This window comes from Melozone crissalis, unplaced genomic scaffold (genome assembly GCF_028551555.1).
Source record: "Melozone crissalis strain CALT ecotype California unplaced genomic scaffold, PUWL_Pcris_2 ptg000042l_1, whole genome shotgun sequence".
In the NCBI taxonomy this organism is placed as follows: Eukaryota; Metazoa; Chordata; class Aves; order Passeriformes; family Passerellidae; genus Melozone; species Melozone crissalis.
The window spans coordinates 17,162,733-17,179,868 of record NW_026535820.1 but is presented as its reverse complement, the minus strand read 5'-3'; the positions used below and the strand labels follow the sequence as shown (position 1 = coordinate 17,179,868).

The 17,136-nt window shown below is 42.3% G+C and overlaps 1 protein-coding gene across 2 annotated transcripts in view; it reads right to left on the bottom strand.

Annotated features, from left to right (window-relative positions):
• Positions 1-16,334, bottom strand: part of ANKRD29 (ankyrin repeat domain 29) — a 30,373-nt gene extending 14,039 nt beyond the window's left edge. The window contains exons 1-5 of one of the 2 annotated variants that reach the window (XM_054284767.1): positions 16,253-16,334; positions 10,504-10,614; positions 8,688-8,786; positions 6,892-6,990; positions 623-721 (exon numbers count right to left, since the gene is read on the bottom strand). In XM_054284767.1, coding sequence (XP_054140742.1) covers positions 623-721; positions 6,892-6,990; positions 8,688-8,786; positions 10,504-10,614; positions 16,253-16,273 — 429 coding nt within the window. In that variant the 5' untranslated portion in view covers positions 16,274-16,334. Of the gene's footprint in view, positions 1-622; positions 722-6,891; positions 6,991-8,687; positions 8,787-10,503; positions 10,615-15,991; positions 16,052-16,252 lie in introns of those variants that run through there. The other variant, XM_054284768.1, reaches the window with a different exon arrangement.
• Positions 16,335-17,136: the final 802 nt, after the last annotated feature.

Below are 17,136 nucleotides of genomic sequence, written 5' to 3'. Positions count from 1 at the left end.
TGTTGAATGCCAAAAAGCTCAACTTATCTGTGTTTCTGTTGGAGTAAATTAAATCCAGAGCTTCACTGGCTCAATCCAACTTTCAGAAAAGTCAACTAAACAACATCAGTTCAGCCATTTAACCTTACTTTGCCCAAAACACTGGCAAACTGGAGATTCACAAATATCAAATAACATAATTTTAATTGATATTAAAAAAAAACCTGCTTTGAAGTAATTTAAAGATTTTCATTTTTGCTATTCTTTCTGGCAGAAAACCATTGTATTTCAGAGGCTCTAGAGCTATTTACTCTCCTGCATATCATGGTAGAACATGACATGCTCTTTCATCCCAGGCTAATGGGTAGCACAAGTCTGTTCCACATTTGGTACATATCCTCCATACAGATCATGAACCCAAAGGCAGCCAAAGAATCCTTTCTGATTTTGTGCTACTTCTCTCAGCATCATGAAAAGCAGACAGTTAACAAAATCCACTTCTTAGAGGAACAGAGTACTATAAAACTGCAGTGTTTGGCAAATGCCTGTCTGTGCTGGAGCCAGGGTGTCTGCTGTTGTCCAAGCAACAGCACATTTGTTCCACCACCACCATTGTCAATATTGTGTGTGTCAAATAACTCACATAGAGTTGATCGTGAATGTTGGCGCCGTGCTTCAGCAGAGTTTCCACAACTTTTGCATGCCCGTACTGACAGGCAGCCAGCAGAGCTGTGCCTCCATCCTGTGAAAACAAAAAAGAATGGGTACATACAGTCAGGTGAGAGGTCAGGCTGAGCTGAACTTCACCATAAAAAAAGAAAAAGAGATAAACTTTAAGACTTTTCAGAATTTGGCTCACAGCAGTTCTGTGATGAGTAGCTACTGAATCTTTCATAACTTTAATGCCAAGTGTTGACATGTAAATCTTTCAACTTGGCTCAGTCACTATATAAATTTTTCTCCTGAGTTTTTTTAGGGAGGAAAAGGAATGAAGAAAATTCTGTTTTTCATTCCTCATCTTCTGCCTTGCCATTAGAAGCTTTGTTCCTTTCACAACTTCAAGCTCCTCCACGTCTTTTCCTTTTACAGCCAAATTCCTCATGCCTGCCAAACTCTTCCACTGATGGAAGGACAGCACACCTTTCCACTGCTCCAGAACCTATTGATCATCTGCTCTTCTTTGGCCAGAACCTTGTGCCCTGTTTTGTCCTGCCTCTCCTCAGTGGCTTGTTGGCCTGAAGCTGAACAGACAGGAAGCATTCTAAAATGTGCTAGCTGACTGTGGAAATGTGATTCTGACCAAAGGCACAACCACCAGTGTTACTGCTGCTTGAGAAGCGATCCCTGCAGGTGGGATCAGTCCCAGGCAGTTAGAGTTACTGCACATCACCACTAAAGGGAGACCTAGGCACATGCATCAATCCCTCCTTGTAGAAACATTCCCTTGGGAGCCAGCTGAGAAGGGAAACACCTCAGTGTCACTGGTGATGGACCCCAAACCAGCTCAAAAAACTGAGACAGCAAACGTGGTTCTTACCACCTTAAATGTTCTGTGCCCCACTCAGAAATTACCAGTATTTCAGACACAACTATGCACAGCAAGTTCTTGTCATCTGCCTGGGATGGCACCAAGCCATCAGGCAAAGCTGATGCACACCCCAAAATGTCTCCACCACAGGTCTTCTCTCCTCCCCTGCCTTCTCCCAGTCTCAAGCCTCTCCCCCACAAAGTAAACTATCTAAAGTATTTCATCCAAATGGTTTCTAGAGCTGCTATTAATGTGGACACAAGACTGTGCTTTGGCCTAGACTTGTTCTCTGAAACAACTCCAAAGTTGTCTGAAATTTTCCACACAGACAGATATCCACAAAAGAAGCTGCAGCTTGAGTGACCAAATGTGGCTTTTATAACGAGAAGCGCCAATCAAATTTATTAATCAATGGTGCAATTTCATGGCTGTAATAGCCTGGTGAAAATCCAAGCTCTGACATGACTGAACTAACCCACAGGCACTATTTATAACTACCCTCAAAACCTCATATTCACCCTTCCTGCCACAACATTGAAAAGAAAAGAAGGCTTGGGTGTCAGCAAAGCCAGAGATGTGAGGCTGTTGTGTGACAGTCTGTGAATTGCCTATTAATTCTGGATTATTTGACTAAGTATAGTGTGTAATCAGGTCAGTGGAGTTAAGTTTCTCTTATGAGAAATTAGACTTTCCTGTCAAATTAAACTACTGTAACTTAATGAGAACTCCTGGAACAAAAACACAAAAGCAATCACAATTGTTCTTGGATTGAAAAACACCTTATACACATTTAAAAGACAATAGAAAAGCTAATAGCTTCATGTAGCCTATTTCCTCTCCCCAGCCAAGTGAAAGCCACTTTGTTCAAGGGGTGATTTACTGGATCAAAGGGCTATAAACAAAACAAAACAAAACAAAACAAAACAAAACAAAACAAAACCCTGAGAAATTTTTAAAGACTTTTCCCCTGAATGATGTTGAGAGAGAAAGGTTAGTGAATTAAGAAGAGAAACTGTGCTATCCAGACTGAAGATCCTCTGTGGAGACACAGGGAAGGAAAAGTTTTAGGAAGCTTTAAAATATTAAAGTTCCACATATGGAGGGTAAATAGATATGCTCAGTTGGTTGCATCTGGGAAAAGTTTGTTTACTGCTTTATGGTTTGGCTTTTGTTTTCTAAAATTCTTGTGTTCTCCACAAACTTCTGTTATTTTTAGAAGATTGATTGGTTATTATCATAATTTCTGTAGGGAACCAAATGAAAGGTCCTAGGTAAAAGGCAGGCCTACAGAGCTAACCCCAGTTGGCCCAGCAGAGCTGAAGCCCAACACTTGGAATCCCAAGGTGTGATCCCACCTCGAGAGATGTGACAGCTTGGGGTTAAGAATGGCAACACTCTCTCAAGACATGTTTAATTAATTCAAAAAGGGGTTCCTGAGCAAGTGTTTGGTTCAACCCAGTGAACAGTTTTAAACAGATAGTTTTTTTTTTTGAAAGAGTAACACAATTCCAAAATACGCCGTTTGGATCTTTCAGACTAAAGTGATCAAGTTTTCCTAGATTAGTCTGATAAGAGTACAGGGGTTGGAAGAGGATCATTGGATGATCCTCAGTTTCATCTTTTCATTCTGAATCAAATATTTACTGTGGCAGAGAGAAATGGGTAACAATTCCTGGGCTCAAAGATCTGGTCCCTGATCAGGAGGATAACTGAGCTCTACTGTCTGTCTGATATATGAAGCTGAACACATTCCACAGAAGGAATTGGGATTTCTCTACATGCTCTGAATTGGGGGTACCACAGTGAAAAATCAGATATACATCCTTCTGTAAGAAAGGGAAGCTGGGGGCAGGAAACTTTTCCACTGACCACGTGATAAGACAGCACTTAGTTAAATCAAGGAATTGTCAAACAGTGCAGTGGTTTATTTCTCAGTCCTCCTCTTGCCTCTATTGAGCTTCCATCTGGTTTTCTCTTACACTTAACTCCAGCAAGCTCTAGCTGAAGACCCCAATGCTTTATAGACCATAGGGAAAGAAGATAAGTTGTGGAGAATAAAAAAAAAAAATAATTCTGGAGTTTTAACATCCCTTTCAGACATGTGATTACCTCTTTCCTTTTTGGCTTCAGCTGAGATTAAGTAAAGAGCTGAAGCAGCGTCTTTGGTACTGGTAAGCCTCTTGGAAACTCTGAGCAGGGCAACAAGTGGGAGCTGGCCATGTGAGCAAGCACTGAGGGGCTCCTGGGGCTGTCACCCCTTCTGCAGTGGGCAGGAGGCCACTGTGCAACCTCTTAGAGATGGCACGTTGCCTTGGGTTCACTTCTTGCTCATATCCTGTTTTCCTGACACAATGAAGCTTCTATTAATCCTGCAAATACTTCCAGCTCAGATAGGAGCTGGACTTTTCTCGGCTACCTCTGCAATTCTTCCCCTGAAACCATTTTTCTGCCCTGCCCAGGGTCTGTCCTCCTCACTGCCAGCACATAACAGCAGCTGCCGATCTGCAGTGAAAATATTTGGAACAGCAGCACTGGGTAAGACCACACTAAGTGATGCAGACTTCCCTGTCTATTTGCTGACCCCTTTCCTCTGTCATCATCACCTGAAATAGCTTAGAAAATACCTTGTTTTACCATCTCTTAAAAATGGAACAGAGGAGGAGAACTGATCTTCTGCAATCAGTGCCTGCTGACAAACAGCCTCTGACATAGCGTTCAACCTGCACTACTGCTTGGAAAATGTGCACCATGCTTTTTAAGAACTCACATGCTTATCACATCTATCAGAATAAAAGAAAAAAGTTTCAACCTTTGTTAAATATTTCTGTGGATGTCAGACTGGAACAATGCAGAATAACATTAATGACTAATATTATATGTAAAAATTATATCATAACCTTCAATAGTACTATTCATTCTCTTTAGAACATCAGCATTTATTCATAATTACTTTATTACACTATTTTAGAGTAGTTTTACTTTGCCTGCCACAGCAAATATCAATTCTAATGACACAAGGCTTAACAAGAATTGCATGCCTGTATTAAGACAGTTCTCCAGAATTCTCATATATGAGTAACAAATGTAGTAATCACAATTTACAGATAAGTGAATAAAAAAGATGTTGGGCTTTGCATTTCCTTAGTTAAGTCTCTGTTTCCTAGGATACATTCCATTTGCCTGCTTATTCCAAATTGATGTAGTAATTTATAATAGAAATACATATATTCTTTGCAAATGGATTTATTTTGCACTGCCCTTTAAAAACAGGATCAGCCATATCTTTTCCAGTGGTGCCCCCAGATGAGTGTCTTAGTGAGAAAATGCCTTGTCCCTAACCTGAAAAGGTGTATTTTATCAACTATATTGTTTCTGGGGTTTGGGAGGGATAAAGCAGCCTGTTCCCTTGGTCACCTGTTAAAAGAACAATGGAATTATTCCAAGCTGTGAAAACCACATTATTAAATCAGAAGATTGAACTGATACAGTGGAAGATGTGGACTCTCCATGCACTACACCTGACTGGTGCCTCCTGCTCAGGCACACGCTGGGTGATGCTGCTGGAAAATCATCTCACATGCACATCCCAGCCAGTCTCCCATGTTACACCCACTGGGAGCTGGTGTTATCTTTCAACCAGCTTGTCTGGATGTAACAGAAAGCTGTGGCCTGGAGAGGAAGAGGAACCAGCAGCTTAAAAGATACTTGGGACTGGCATATGGGCCAAGTCAGGTCTGTGTTCCGAAGCAGGGTCAGGCAGGAAAAAAGGGTCTGGAATGAAATTTTCAAGGTGAGCAACAGGACACCCCAAACTTGCATTTGTCCAGAGATGGAGGCCATTTGGAGCAGCTGAACACAGGAATATTCTTTTATAATTTAGAGCTATCTGCCCTAGTGTTTCACATCAATATATTTTGCATGCTTCATAAAAGATTGTATATTGTCATGAAGGATCAGACAATTTCAAGTCTGCTGTCCACCTCTTGGATCAAATATTGGCTTTTTCACAAACTCCTAGTTCACAGGCTGTGGAAAGATTGATTGAAGCTGTAACTGTCTCTCTAGACAGAATAAGGCACTGAGCCTCTGACTTGCCAGCAAGGGAAAATGACCCCTCTGAATCTTGCTAACCCCCAGCCATACCCTGAAATAAAAGTCAGAGAAGCAACATTTATTTGAATATGCTACCTTACCCAAGAAATTTGTCCCACATGAGAGTATCCAGCACTGTAAGATACAGCTGTTGTATTTAACACTGCAACCTCCTGCATTGCCAACTTTCACAGCTGCACTCTGTGTTGTGTTAAACAGCCACAATTTCATTCATGCTTTTATTTCTGATTGCTGCTGTGGTCAGAGAGTTGCTCACCGCAAGCTCAGCTCCCTGGGGTATCAGAATCCTACTCTATGGCCACAAAACAACAGGATTTTAGCCCCTACAGCATAGGGAGCTGAGCTTCTGATGTTCCATCAATTCCCTTATATTTAGAGCCTGTATTTGCAGGGACTCCAGAAAGCAGGTATGGATTGAGAGAATCATTCAAATCACAGACTAAAATATCTTGAGAAATTGTTTGCTGTGGGGTAAAGAACTACCGCTTCTTCAAAGACATCACTAGGGATCCCAGGATAAGTTACTTGCAAGGGTCCTCCTTTCCAGATAATGGGAATGCTTCAAAATGTAACTAGCACATCAAGGACAAGCATACTAAATGAAAATATGTTGCTTTTCCCCCTGTTTGCTGACAGCAGAGGTGCTAATACTGGCTTGGGCAAAAAAAAAAAAGGTTGATGCACTGCTGTCAGTGATGAACTGCTGATCTTGCTGCTGTTGACCCCATGAGGGGTGAGGAACCCAAGCCCTGCCACCTGTGCTTTGGGCTATTCTAAGAAGATTTTGGAAAAGGACTTGCCTGAAAAAAGAAATAAAAGCTCTGAGGTACATTTCATCTTTTTGTTCCAGATAGGAAAGTAGGAATTTAGGGAGGACTGAAGGCATTATATTCTTATGTCTCATATGGTGGCATGTGGGGACATCCCAATGTTGATGAAATGTAAGTTCTATGCAACCAGAGGACATAAACACCTAAATCAGGATCCTACTTGGTATGTACAAGAAGACCCTTTGATCTTGTATTGGAGGATGGCTTATGAAGAAAGACTCATATCACTATCAAGGGACCTTGATGAACTTACACCACTCAGTCTAGGTAGGAAAAGCTAGTCTAAAGTTAATACTTCACAATGTGTTGCATTACTCAAAAATGTTCACGTGAGGAAATTTCATCATCTTAACACTTCCCTGTCATGTTTCATGTGAATACAAAAACCCAGCCTTGACTGTCAGAATGTATCAGCATGCAAACATAAACACATCATCTTACTTTATTCCTAAATTCAGTGGAGGCTCCAAATGAAAAGAGAAATTTCACTACATCGTTGTGGCCTTGCTGCGCAGCAAAGAACAGAGAGGTTGCACCTGACTGTAAAGGAAAAATGGATTAAAATAGTAACAAACACATAACACACTTGACTGAAGTATACACATTTCAAATTAAAAAGTATCGAGCTCAATCAGTTGAATATCAGCTGAAAAGACATGATGAATTTGAAGACTCCAGAGGACACCAGGTATCTTAACTCAGTCTTCTTCCCACTGCACTGAAAAATCTGTCCAGCATTTGGGAGGGAGGGAAGGAAGGGAAGGAAGGGAAGGAAGGGAAGGAAGGGAAGGAAGGAAGATAGATGCAGGCTTTCTTGACTTCGGGCTCTCTCACCCCATGTAGAAACTACAGGAAATGGGAACTGGATGTGAAATTCACTCCAGTGCCCAAAGCCTTTACAACAGTACATGGCCCCATTTAGATAATTTCAGATTCCCCTCTCCTGGGCACATTTATGGGACTCTCACTTCCCTGAGCTTCACAACAACTTCAGAGAACAAGAGCACTGGTTGGAGTAACTGCATTTAGCTGCAGAACAGTGCCATTGGTCTTTAGCACTTAATCTGTTTTTCTCCCTTTCTGCAACAGAGTGATTTTGAAGGCTTTCTGTGTTTTTCTTTATTGTTGGTTTGTTGAATCAGTATTTCCTGAGTGATAATCAAGAGCAGCTTCATAAAACTGTTCTGAACTTTTTCTTTTGTTGCTTCTTTCCAAGCAATGTTTACCTAAGGGAAGGGATGTATTTAAGTCCATGTTTTGTTAGAACAGGACCCCACTGAGAGACACCGGCAGTCATGGTTAGAGCAAGTTTAGGCCAGTAAGTGCAAAGACATCTACATCATCAAACAGGGCATTCACTGACTCGGTAACTTGCAGATGTCAGCATGAGATTAATGCTCTGGTTCCAGGTAACCAAGGAAAGTAAGGAACCTTAGCTGGTACTGTTTGAGCAATGAGCACACTGCTATCCTGCACGACCTGCCACCACCCCATGTAATTTCAGGCCCTCCTTACACTCCTCTTCTCTTAAAACCAGTGGCTGAACCAGAGCAATTCTGTTCTTTGAGCAGTCAACACGCAGAGCAACTGCAATCCTTACAACTGTCTGCATGGAGTATGAGTGAAAGGCAGTTTCCCAAAAAAATCAGTTGCTGATGTCCCTTCCATGCTGATGTCATGGTGCAAGACATGCCTTGAATGCCAAGCAGAGATGCAGGGAAGAGTACAGATGATAAAGCTGTGTGACTGCTAGAGATGAGTTGGCTCAGACTAAAAGGCAGAAACTCCACAACATACGAAGTCAAAACTAATCCCTGTGCTAGCAATGGCATCCACTCTGTTTTAATGACCAGGCTGCAAATCAAAAGGTGAAGGCCTTCTTATTATTTATCCCATCTGGAGGTCTGTAAACTGTTGTGCCAAAAAGTAAAACTGCAAAATGGCATAACCCTGGGGGGTTACATCCCAGATGTAACTGACCCTCACCAACCAGATGTGCTGAAAATGTTTCATGAAAATGTTTCATGTTATTATAAATGTACCTCTGGCATCTGATTTTCTACTGTAAACTCCAGGTATCTGATTCCCTGATGTCCTCAGAACAGAGCCTCTTATACATGTTATAAATACACTGTACAGCAAGTGACAAAGAAATAATTGGCAACAAGCAGCAGACAACACTCTTATTATTTGCAACAAACCAACAGTCACTTAATCAAGCCCTGTTTGAATCCTACCTCTCTCTGCAGATTGATATCTGCTCCTTGCAACACCAATTCCCGTACACAATCTATGTGGCCATAGTAAGATGCTACCATCAGAGCTGTTGTGCCAAGCTGGGAGTAAGGAAAAACAAGTCAGTACCTTCAACAGACACCTACAGCAATGAATCAGGCTGTCTGGATGAGACAGCATCTCTGCCAAAAAGCTGGAGGGAGCTTATGATACCTTATTGTCCCAAAATAAGTGCAACAAGTATAAAAAGAATGGGCTTAGTTTCTAAACAGCTTTATTTTCTCTTTTTAAGCAGAGAATCCCAAAGTTCTTTGCATCATTTCCAGAAGAATAAGCTCAGACACAGGAGCTGAGTGACTCAGCTGAGTCACTCAGAATTCTGAGTCATAATCAGGAGAAGGGGCTGGGTGATTTGAACAGCAATTCCCTATCCAAATAATGAGAGCAAACTCACTCAGTGACTCTTCACATTATAAGAGAGAACTTTCTGTACAGAAATCCGTGTTCAACTCCCTCAGTACGCTATAAGGTCACTTCCAGTGAATGAAGTAAGATTTATATGTATGCAGTGTATGGACAATATGCAGAAACCACAGGCATAAGGATGAAACACATCCTTCAAAACCATTCACACACAACAGCTCAAGTTAAAGAAGGAATGGGTGACATTACAAAAAAGAAACCTGCGGTCTTAATTGTAAAAAAAAATAATTTAGTCTAGAAAATGTGTGTCTGATACAATTATTAGTGCAGTGCAGTTTGAAAGTCCTTGTCCAAAGTTAGCCTTTTTTTGAGAAAAAGTGAACAGTAGTGACTTAATTTTTTCATACTGATCTCTGTCCTGTTTGCTACAAGCCTGTATTTGAACAACCTTCCCTCCCTTGTCAGAAGGACAGTCATGGCAGCAGCTCCAGAAGTGCTAAAGGACAAATACCTGCCTACAGGGCAAAAATGAAATGAAAATGAAAAGATACATTAAAGTCAATGGGCTTAGAAAATCTCTTACACTTTGAAGGTATTCCAAGTGAGAGAAGCTGTGGCAAATTCACGTTTTGGGCTGGAAGTGGCATCAATCCTTACCACCACCAGCATGACTCTGTGTCAGCCAGTCCCAATGCCAAACAAAAGAAACCCGGAACTTCTCACCCTCCTTTTCCCTTGCTCTTTGACTCAGATTAGCACAATCAAGTCTCTCACCATGTGTTTTAGGCAGAATAGAAAGTCCTGCTCATTATCTGTGTTATCAACCCATTTCTAATCTCAAAACTAATTTCAACCCATGTCAATTATAGTAAGGAAATTCCCATTAAATATGTCCTGTGTCTGGGCTCCTCTTGCTTGGCCATCTTGTGCCTTCATGTTGGTGCCCAGTCCAGAGACTGGGTGGAGGAGGAAGAATTTTGGAGGCCAGTAGTTGTTCTAATCATGAGAAGGTCTGTTAGCTGACAGAATCATTGTTATCTGGGCTCAATTCAGCCAACTCTTTGCCGTGATCTATTACTACAAAGACATTTCTTTGCAAAGAGAAGCCCGAGGTGCTAGGATGTGTGTTTGTAATGTCAGCACCACAAATAACTGTGTAAGACACATTTTTGAGTGCTGGCAAATTCTTAACCCCTTGCCACTGATGTAAATCATCAGACTATTTTATCTTACATTTCAAGCTTGATTACTGACAGGAGAAGGTTTTAAATCACCCTGAAGTACCACAAGACATTCATATGTTTCATGTTAGATCCCTACTACACCCTCTGCACGGTGGGCTATGGAAAGTGATGCAGAATGAGTGCTGTGGCTGTAGGTGCATTGTGTGCATACGCTGTCTTTGCAGTCCACATCTACTCGCCCACTGTTCAGCAGCAGCTGGAGCAGAGCCAGGTTTCCTTTCCTTGCAGCCCAAAATGCAGCATTGGCAAGTGGTGTTTCTTTCTGGTGGAAAAAACGAAAAGGAAAAAAAAAAAAAAAGAAAGCAGAAATAAATCACTTAGGAAAATACACTGGGCAAGCATACACATCCCATACATTCTGCATTCAAGCCAGGAAAGTTTCAGCTTAGTGTGCTGTTATTTCAAACTCAGAGCATGGAAAGGAAGCTAATTTAATTTCTTTTCGCAATTAAAGAGACCAGTCTTCCTGTGCTTCCTCATGTTATTTCAAGTCTTCCCTGTGTCCATGGCAGCCTATGTCTCTTAGATTGCTCTGTAATGAGAAAGGATGATGCTAGGCCAGATCCACAGGGAAACATCACAGAAAACAACATGCTCAGTGATGCCTGTATTGTCTGCTTCTGTGGTGGGCCTGACCACAGTTAGGCTGAAGCATCCTGCTGACATGTCCTGCTGCAGGACATCCTCTTGGGTTTCAGATTAGCTCTCTGTCATCTCCTCCTTTTCTGCACACAAAGTTCCAATACAGGAAATGTATTGCTCATGCATCTCCCAGACTGCTTGTTCTGCCTCCTGTCTGGAATTAACACCCTGGGACTATGGGCATGTGCAACATCTCCTGGGTAGGAGTGAATGATGACTGCTCCAGCACAGGAAAAGGACAGAAAGGAAAGACATGGACTTTGCTCCTACCCTCTTTACCCAATCGATGCAGACAGCTGCCTTGACAGGTAAGCACTGTCAAGGGTGAAGTGTAGGGGGAAACACCGTGATGGCAATGGTACATATCCTAGAGCAGACTCGTGCTGTTGATTATTTAATAAAGGCCCAAACCATCTACAGAGGTGTAAAACACCACTTCACCAATAGTCACACCAAAACAGAGTTAAAGATACCCAGGGACATTGCTTTGCAGTGAGGATATCTTGCCTTTAGGGTAACCCAAAGAGAGTGCAGAGTGGATATTAAAGTCAATCATTCAGCTTCAGAAATGACATAGGCACTTCTTGTCTAAATGTCAATGTGCACATGTAATGTGGCAGGGAATCAGGATTCAATAGTTTTATGCTTTATAATTAAAATGCACATATGCAGCACAGTTTAAATTGCTCGCCTTCACTGACATGAAGACAATAAACTTTGCAGAAACCAGCAGACACAAGAATCATGAATCTGAATCTATCTCAGGTCTGTCACACTGAGAACTTTCCATGGGTTGCATTTTTAATATTAATAGGTTGGAAAATTGGCAGCTGTTTCAGATGAGAGACATTCCAACCATTCAATAAATTATAAATCACTTCCTATAAATTGATAGTGGTATTTCTTGTACCAGCACATACATGGGCAGGAGTCTGAAAATTTTAGCAAGCACAATAAGCTAAATTCTGATCTTCTTTTCACAGCTGTTGCATTTCCCTGAAGTATCTGTAGATAATGATTAAAGTGAAGACAGCAGTTTATACCCTCCTTGCTAGCAACACTATAGTGTCCTCCTATCTTTACCCTCAGAACCACAAAAATTTTATGTAAAAGCAAACAATTGACCTAAACACACAGGGGCTCATGTTGCCCTTTTCTGCTCTGATTTATTAGATAGATATTTATTTACATAGCTGGCAGTTAGGAATATTGTCTTATTGGCTTTGTTATTATGATATTCACTGGAAAGCTATTGCAAAAGAATTATGTTTAGACCTTACAGAAGGGACAATCAAATTCCTTATCATTTATTGTCTCAAACTAGCCCTTAAAGTTTTAGGAAGTTTAGAGGTATGGCAATACATCCACATAAAAGGAAAGATTTACTTAATCCACCCCAGTTTTAAAAACAAGGGCACAGTAGCAGACTGAATTTTATTCTAGCTCATCCTACATCACCACTTTCAGTGGTCAGGGAGGCAGGAACTGGAATCCATATCCAGGAACTCCTTACCTGCTTTCAATAGTTCACATGAGAAGAGAACTAAATGTCCAGTGTGACCCTGCTTGGGAAGCAGAGAACTTCAAAGTCTTTGGCCTTATGAGTCATAAATGCCTACCTCTTTTTTCTCTCCTCTATATCCTACAGTAGCCTTCCAGCAGAGTTGTCCTTATACTTTGGATCAGACCCAAGCAATGGAAAAATTCTTCAGTTCCCCAAGGACACAAAATTAAGTTTTTTCTCATTTGAACTGACTCCTATTAAGCACTTTTACTTTACCTTGTGCCCCTGTGTTGCTTGGGATCCCTTGTATAAAAGTAGAGTATTCAGCACACTCAGACTATCAACCATCCAGTGACTGGATTAAAAAAAATCAGATGCCAATCTGAGCTATGGTATGTGCTAAGGTGAATGAAAATGCAAAATCATTCAGATGATCTGGGCACCTTACAAGTACAGCCTCATTGTGTACTGTGTGGCAGTTCATATCTCTGGATCTACATCTCTGTGATCTTCATTTTCATCAGCAATACTGACATCACTAGTAGGCAAAATGTAAAACAGCACTTTGGGGTTAATAATCCAATTTATTGAATTATTTTTTAGCAATAAATGGGTTTCTAGCTGCAGGATGTGACTGCTGTTGTTCAGTTCTGAACTCAGTCATGTCTCATCAGATACTTCCTAGGAAGAGGTAATGTTGAATTTCAAAAGACTAATTGGACAAATTTTTTACACAATTCTTATCATAAAGCTAGTCTGCTCCTAAAGCATCCTCAAAGTAAACAACTGATCCTCAGCACTGACAGCGTGGGAGCACAATGTAATAAACATTTGAAAATTATTAGCTAATAGCTTTCATGAAAATTGCTTGTTTCATTATGTCACTTGTATCAGCATCAGCAACTTCCAGGATAAAAGTTCCTTCACCTCATCAAGTTCTCTAAAGTATTATTTTAAAATCTGGCTGTGATAATAATTTTGATTGTTTGTCTGCTTTTATGAGAGCCAAAAGATGGAAAGCCAGCATTATATTCATGCTGCATTGACATTAGAAAAAACACTTTTTCAAAAATGGCCTAGAGGAAAATATATATTAAGAATCTGACAAAACCATTTCTCTGCAGGCATACAGAAAAAAAAAAGAATTGTGCTAAGCTATCTGAGTCATTTCAGGAATATTGAGGGGGAAAGTAAAATTTAAATGCTGTGACCACCAGCTCCTGCTCCTTGCCCTACCTTTGATTTGCTGTTTGCGGAGAAAGGGCAGGTGACAGTGGGGTGACTGCTGAGGAGGAAGGGTTCTTAAACAGGGATCTTGCAGAGGAAAGAAAAGGGGCAATAGACAAAGAGAAAGAAAATAAAGGGAAAAGAGAATGCTACTCTGCCCACTGACTTGTTCCTTGTGCTGGCAAAATGCAAGAAATTTCCCTTTTCTCTTTTAGTTTCCAAACCAGTCCTAATAGGAAGAGGTATTGAGTAAAAAGTTTAAAGAAGAAGAACTGGAAATCAGGACCAAGCATGATGGAAAAGGCTAGTGCAACTTGGGAGCAGAGTTCTTTATTAAATAGCAATATATCCTACATGAAGGATCCTGATAAAAAGGAAAGGTGATTTTATAAATAAATGTTTTAGCCAGGCAAAATGTGGCAGAAGAGAGGATATTTGTGTGAGAAAGAAAGACAAATGCTATGACATGGGTAAGTAGGATAATAAGACGGAAAATGTGAACAGCCAGTGGCAAAGAGTAAGAATCCAAGTTCATGATCTGAGAGAAAGAGAAAATGCCAAACAAAATGTCACAGGAAAGGGAGAGAAAACAGAGAGAGGGAGGTATGGTCTGCGGTTCTTCAGAGGGAAGGGAAAGCAGTCAGCTACTTTGAGCAGGAAAACTTGAGGGAATACAATGTGAGAAATAGGACATGGAAAAGCAGCTGGTAGGGATAGAACAGAAACTAAGACCTGAAGAACAAGTTAAATAAACAAGGATAAGAAAGAATAAGAAAAAGGATAAGAAAGAAAAAGAAGCTGGCATCACCAGGAACATGAGGCTCCTAGGGTGGATGCTTGTGAGTAATGAAGGTAGGCCAAAACTCACACAGACAGAATGAAGGGACAGAGAAACTAAGAAATAAAAGAAATGAGGTATGAGACCAATGCAGGACCAAAAAGGGGATGACCACACAGATTGCAGTCCAGAAAACCAAGTGTATCCTGGGCTACATCAAAAGAATCCAGAGCAGCAGGTTGAGGAAAATGATTCTCTCCCTCAGTTCTGCTCTGGTGAGACCGCACCTGGAGTACTGCGTTCACCTTTGGGGCCCCCAACATAAGGATATGGACCTGATGGAGCAAATCCAGAAGAGGGCCATGAAGAGGATCATGAGAGTGCCTCTCTTATGAAGACAGGCTGAGGGAATTGAGGCTGTTCAGCCTGGAGAAGAGAAGGCTCTGAGGAGACCTTAGAGCAGCCTTCCAGTGGCTAAATGGGACCTGCAAGAGGAGAGGGACTTTTTACAAGGGCATGTGGGGATAGGATAAGGACAAATGTCTTTAAACTGAAAGGGGGTAGCTTTAGAGTGGATGTTAGGAAGAGATTTCTTTAATGTGAAGGCGGTGAGGTATTGGAAGAGGTTGCCCAGAGAAGCTGTGGATGCTCCCTCCCTAGAAGTGTCCACGGGTAGGCTGGATGGGGCTCTGAGCAATGTGGTCTGGTGGAAGGTGTCCCTGCTTATGGCAGAGGGCTGGAACGTGATGGTCTTTAAGGTCCCTTGCAACCCAAGGCATTCTATGATTTCACCACCAAGTGTAAGATGAGCTGTCCCTGGAGAAAGGTTCTCTGCTGCCTCCACAGGAGGGCTTTGACTGCAGGTGGGAGTCACCTGCTGCGCCACCATCGGACTGACACGGTGACTCCCAAGCACCAGCATTCCAGGGGGGAGACACCCTGACAGGAGAGAGGCAAGTACAGGGAATAATCCATCAAATCAAAAAATGCAACACAAGCAATATAGCAAAGGACTGGCACCGAGGTGCTGATCAATAAGAGAAGGGCAAGCACAGCATCCAGAAAGTGCATAACAGAGAAGATGATCCATCATAAATATTATCTGTTAACATCATTAGTAAATTGCTGCTTGCTTCTCTCTTTGCCAAGTAATCTTATTAATCCTGTCCTTAGATTAAAAAAACTTCTTTAAGGCAATCTTTTGAAAAGACTGCTCTTGCGTGGGTTTGGATGGAAGAAGTACAAAAAGTGGCAGGAATCACATCTGGCAAAGGGAACGAACCAGTCTGGCTTCAGTGGCCACCACAGCCTGAAAGGAAGAGCACGGATGAAGACTGCCTCCTAACTATTACACAACCAGCAGAGATGGTCGCAAAAGTGAGGAGGAGGCTCCTGACTGCACCAAAACCCACAGCACGGAGCCCGGCCACTCCAGGGCCAGCGTAAAGCTCCGCGGAGCTCGCAGTTTATGTAACACAAGGCACGCACCCTTTAGGGGCTGTCAGCTGTGAAATCGCCCGCTCCATCAGCTGCCACCACAGCACTCCCCGAGCACCCCAAAGCCCGGGAAGGACGTCTCTGCTCTCCTTCCTTTCGCCCTACACCATTTTCCCTAAAAAAACAAAACAAATCAACCCCCAAATCCACGGACACGACAGAGCGCTCCACGGGCTGCCGGCACGACAAGCGCAAAGCGGGAACCCACAGGCGCATCCCCCCGCCCCTCTCCCCTTGAGGCGCCCGGCTCACCTTGAAGGACATCCTGCACATCGCAGCGCTCCGCCTCCGCCCCGCTCCGCGCCCGCCCGCCCGCCCGCGCGGCTCGGCTCGGCTCGGCTCGGCCCGCACCGCTCCGCGCCCGGGGCTGCGCGGGGCCGGGGCGGGGCGCGGGGCCGGCGCCTCCCTCCGCAGCAGCACCTGGTGCTCAGGGGGTGCCGGCTACTACTGCTCTCTAAAGGCTCTTTTTGGGGCCGGAAGGCAGTATTTGGTTATTATTATTATTATTATTATTATTATTATTATTATTATCATTATCATCATCATCATCATCATCATCATCATCATCATCATCGTTGTTCTTCTTCTTCTTATTATTATTATTATAACTTAGCAGAATAGGTTATATTAGATTAAAAGATAATCAATTGTATTCAAACGAATATTAATTAGATCAGCATACAATTTTATGTAATTACAGGAAATTATGTGTGATTGTTATTTTTGTGGCATAATTATTATTGTTCTGTCGTTGTTGTTGTTATTAGTTATAGTATTAGTATTATTAAAAGTGGGCCCCTGCTCCAGCAGAATCCTGAGAAGCCAGCACGCAGGGCGGGGGACCAGCAGCACTCAGCCTCTGGTTTAGACCTATGGATCAGGCCTCTGTAGCTCAGGAATAGCACTGGAATGGTCCAAACCCCAAGCACCCTCACCCCAGCCCTGTCCTCATCACGGTGCTAATGCCACCTGCATAGCACCACTTTTGTATTTCACAGCCTCTTCCCTTCATACCTAAGCAAAACCTGTCAAGAGGTGCTGTTCTGAGCACAGCCACAGAGCTGCCACCCAAACCTGTGATGGGGGTGAGTGTTCCTTCACCTTCTCTGCATCCAGCTATCACCAACACTATCTCC